The sequence below is a fragment of the Vigna umbellata genome, chromosome 4, assembly GCF_029865625.1.
Source record: "Vigna umbellata cultivar VRB3 chromosome 4, Vumbellata_1.0, whole genome shotgun sequence".
In the NCBI taxonomy this organism is placed as follows: Eukaryota; Viridiplantae; Streptophyta; class Magnoliopsida; order Fabales; family Fabaceae; genus Vigna; species Vigna umbellata.
Window position 1 is genome coordinate 23,340,754 of NC_142168.1, and position 4,071 is coordinate 23,344,824.

The window sequence follows — 4,071 nt, forward strand, 5'->3', positions numbered from 1 at the left end:
AGACGTTGGATGGAGAGGACCCAACTGCTTAGACTAGGGTCGTTCGGTCATGTATAGTTTTGTATTAGGATAGAATTTTGTAAAGTTATAAATTTATGGTTATTTTAGGATAAGTGTAAGTTAACTTTATTCCCAGAAACTTTTCTACATTATTATTATGTGATGAGTCTTATATATAGTTTTCAGTTATATTTTTGGGATGTCTGATGAGTAAGTTTTTTAAATAAAACATTTTTTGATCATATTTTTAAATCCCAACTTATATAAGCTAGGACAAAGTCCTGTGAACGAGTTAATTTGACAGTTCTAGATACAAAGTGAATGGATGAAGGATTTCACTTTTTAATTAACACAAAAATACTCTGTTTTAGTTTTGAGGTTTACTCCCTACACCACCATACATTGCTCCTTGCACCACATATTTTTTGAAAATTCCAAAACTAGTTTTTATATTATAAAATATCTTACACCCCCACTTTTTTTTTTCAACGCATATGTCACATCGATTCAAGTTTTTTTTTTAGTTTTTAGTTTATTAATTTATTGTATTTTAAATTAATATATAAATATTATGTAATTTTTTTTAAAATTTATTATGTAATTATATATAAATTAATTTTATTTTATTTAATAAAATAATTATTATTAATTTAATTTATGTATTATTATTTAATTAATTATTTAAATATTTTTTATATAACTAGTTAAACGGACGTGCCACATCCGTTTTTTTTTAATAGTTTTTAGTTTTTAGTTTATTAATTTATTGTAATTTAAATTAATATATAAATATTATTTAAATTTTTTAAAATTTATTATATAATTATGTATAAATTAATTATTTTATTTAATAAAATAATAATTATTAATTTAATATATATTATTATTTAATTATTTATTTAAATATTTTTTATATAATTAATTAAACGGATGTGTTAGATGGTCATATTTTTTTTAGTTTTTAATTTATTAATTTATTGTATTTTAAATTAAATACAAATATTATTTAAATTTTAAATTTATTATATAATTATATATAAATTAATTTTATTTTATTTAATAAAATAATAATTATTAATTTAATTTATGTATTATTATTTAATTAATTATTTAAATATTTTTTGTTTAATTAGTTAAATAGTTATGTCACATGGTATTTTTTTTAATTTACTAAAATATTACATTTTAAATTAATTTATAAAATATTTAATTTTTTTTTGGTGGTGGTGGAGTAGCAACATTCTTTAGTCTTTTGTAAGTCGATGATACTTTTGGCCCAAAAGCATACCCTATTTAGGGTGGATGCGGGAAACCATTTTGCTATTCCCTAGTTCCCCTTTTACCCTTATCTCAATTCATTACTTCTTCTATGCCTCCCAAACCTCAATCCAAAGAACTGAGAACTTTTAACAATCTAGGAGCATCTTTCAAACATCCAAACCCACATGGAGTCACAAGACTTTTAATGTCTATACTTTCCATTCTATGTTTTTGACAATCACAAATTTCAACTCAGGTCACCGGAAAATGAATGGGTATTTCGTAGCCGTTTAGGGATGAAGTCGGTGTTATTTTGGAGACAAAAAGAGAAGAGAGGGTGAAGAGAGAAAGAGAGAGTCGTAGAAGCGTGGAGAAGAGAGAAGCGACAGTGAATCGAGGTTTCTTACTTGATTACCTCGTTTTGTCGCTGTAGCATTACCTCTTTTTGGTTTCATTTTGTTATGTTCTTGTCCTGGTTTTTTGGCCTTGCAGCTGTTTGGTGAATTGTGTGGCTAAAACAGAATTTTCATTACTTTCTCTTCAGCGCAGCATACAGAGTCCTTTTTTTCCTTTGAATGTTTTAATGATATTTGTTTGGGTAGGTTAGAATGGCGAGTGAGGATGATGCAGTGAAGAATGCAATGATAGTTGATGCTCGGGCTAGAAACATTAGTCACAATGTGAGGTGCACGGAGTGTGGAAGTCAATCCATTGAGGATTCTCAAGCAGACATTGCCATTTTGCTCAGAAAGGTGCTTTTCTATGTACTTTTACTTTCTAATATGGGTGTCCTTATTAATTATTTCCTTAGTGCCATTTGAAACATGATTTTTTTAGCGTGTTTTCTTTTGTGTTTCATTCAACTACTTGTTTGGAACATCAAATGACTTCTAAACTTGAAATAATTTGGAGAAAGGACTGAGATGATTTGGTGCATAAGGGTGGAGTCTAATATCAGATTGTTTTTTGTTTGCGACTTAAAAATTAACATCGAACACCCAAATTCTTTTTTTTTTATGTAAATTCTAGAATGAGTTATCAAATATCAATGTATCCTTTGGATACATTACTTTTTAATGAGCTTTCCCTTGTTGTAACGGTTCAACTTTTATGGAGTTATGCAGTATTCTTTCTTGTTTACTTGTGTAGTTTATCTTCTTTGAGGCTTACTTTGGCTTTCTGTCAATTACATGCCTGCCAATTTTCATTCCTGCAACTCACAGGAGGAAAAGAAAAAAGAAAAAGAAAACTCCCCCTTTCTGATTTAATTGGATACATGGTTTGTAAAGCTTTATTTACTTTGGATTAAGTCTTTTGTTTTTTGTACCCTTCATTGTCATTAACTTGAATTTTTGTCTTGATGAAGCTAAAAAAAATTAAACAGAATATGCCAGACTTGCGATGGAATTTTGGGCGTGTGAAATAACTGATTTTCCTATGTTTATAGAACATATATTTTAAGACTTTGAAGTTTCTTGCCTAATTTTATGTTTGCTTTTGTTCCATTTCTGCTCAAAATTTCTTTAAAATGAAAAAACAGCCATGTCTGCTAGCAGTTTTTGAAAGTGAGCCTTGTTTCTATCAAACAAACCTTAACACTTGTACTGTTTCTCAGTTAATTCGTGATGAAATTCGGGCTGGAAAGAGTGACAAGCAAATCTACAAAAAGCTTGAGGACGATTTTGGAGAGACTGTACTCTATACGCCCAAGTTTGATATGCAGACAGCAGCTTTGTGGTTATCACCTGTAAATTTTTTTCTGAAGGACTGAAAGGACTTGAGTTTTTTACTTTAGTGTAGTTTAAATTTTGCTGATTCCGAAAATATGTTCTTTCAAATAGGTCTTAATTGGTGCTGTAGCTGCAGGAGGATGGGTTTACAAGAAGCATAAACAAAAGACTAATGTCCATATCATGGCTCTGGATCTTGTCAGAGGTGTTTCATTGACTCCAAAAGAGAAGGAGACAATGCTTGATATTCTTACGCCACCTCCTTCACAGGGAGCTAGAACACCTTTCTGGTGGAGGAGATGGCAAGGCCAATGATCACGTTGACCATCTACTATTATGACTTGAAGAAAACCTTTAATGTGGTACATGTTTGTGACTATAAGTAAGTTTCACTTTGATGTTAATTCGCAAATTTTCAAGCTTGGTATTGTATTACCTCCTTGGATAGAACCTAGTTTGAATCAATAAAAAAACATAATTGGAATGTGTCTTAATAAATATTTGGTTTAGAGATGGATAGAATTTATTTTATATCATTGAACATAATTGAAATGGGTGCGAAAAATAATTTCAACCATTGATTTTTGTTGGAAGGAGTAAACAGTGGGTGAAATTGATTATGAAATTAAAACAAACATGCCCTAGTTTATTTTTCATCACCCAAGCTTGGTAAGGATATACATGTGGATTTCGTTGCTTAATTTCTATATCAATCCATAAAGTCTTCCGTATTTGAGTCTTGACATCCATATTTTGTCACTGTGATATATTTCTAAGTTTACAATAGGATGTCCTCTCAAGATTTTCTCTGCCCCCTACGTGGACCTGGGTGCTAGCAAATCAAAAACTTGTCGGTACAAACTTTTTTTGTGTGTATTTCTCTCCTTTTCTTTCCTGTCGTGTTATACTACAGTGGTGTGTTTAAGTATTTTTGTTGTACCGTTAGTAATTATGGTGGTGTAGAAAGCAAGAATTTAATATACAGAAGATTGCTATGGGCTGTTTCTATTCCATGATTTTTCTACAGTGAGTATTGGAATTGATTCTTCTTTCAAAAAAATGTTGTTCTTATTCATGTGTT

General features: G+C 29.7%; 1 protein-coding gene across 2 annotated transcripts; it reads left to right on the plus strand.

Annotated features, from left to right (window-relative positions):
• The first annotated feature begins 1,319 nt into the window (after positions 1-1,319).
• Positions 1,320-3,503, plus strand: LOC148199619 (cytochrome c-type biogenesis CcmH-like mitochondrial protein). 2 transcript variants are annotated; one of them, XM_088111944.1, is made up of 4 exons: positions 1,320-1,658; positions 1,863-2,012; positions 2,876-3,007; positions 3,102-3,503. In XM_088111944.1, exons 2-4 carry the CDS (start codon positions 1,869-1,871, stop codon positions 3,303-3,305), a joined length of 480 nt encoding a protein of 159 aa, XP_087968070.1. In that variant the 5' UTR covers positions 1,320-1,658; positions 1,863-1,868; the 3' UTR covers positions 3,306-3,503. The 2 variants fall into 2 exon arrangements, with proteins under 2 accessions (XP_087968070.1, XP_087968071.1); XM_088111945.1 differs by having other exon boundaries at positions 1,868-2,012.
• The last annotated feature ends 568 nt before the right edge of the window (positions 3,504-4,071 follow it).

Excerpts from the sequence above, each read along its gene's own strand:
- LOC148199619 (XM_088111944.1), top strand. The coding sequence starts at position 1,869 with ATGGCGAGTGAGGATGATGCAGTGAAGAATGCAATGATAGTTGATGCT. Across the intron at positions 2,013-2,875 it reads TTGCCATTTTGCTCAGAAAG|TTAATTCGTGATGAAATTCG; the intron begins GTGCTTTTCTAT and ends ACTGTTTCTCAG. Across the intron at positions 3,008-3,101 it reads CAGCTTTGTGGTTATCACCT|GTCTTAATTGGTGCTGTAGC; the intron begins GTAAATTTTTTT and ends TCTTTCAAATAG.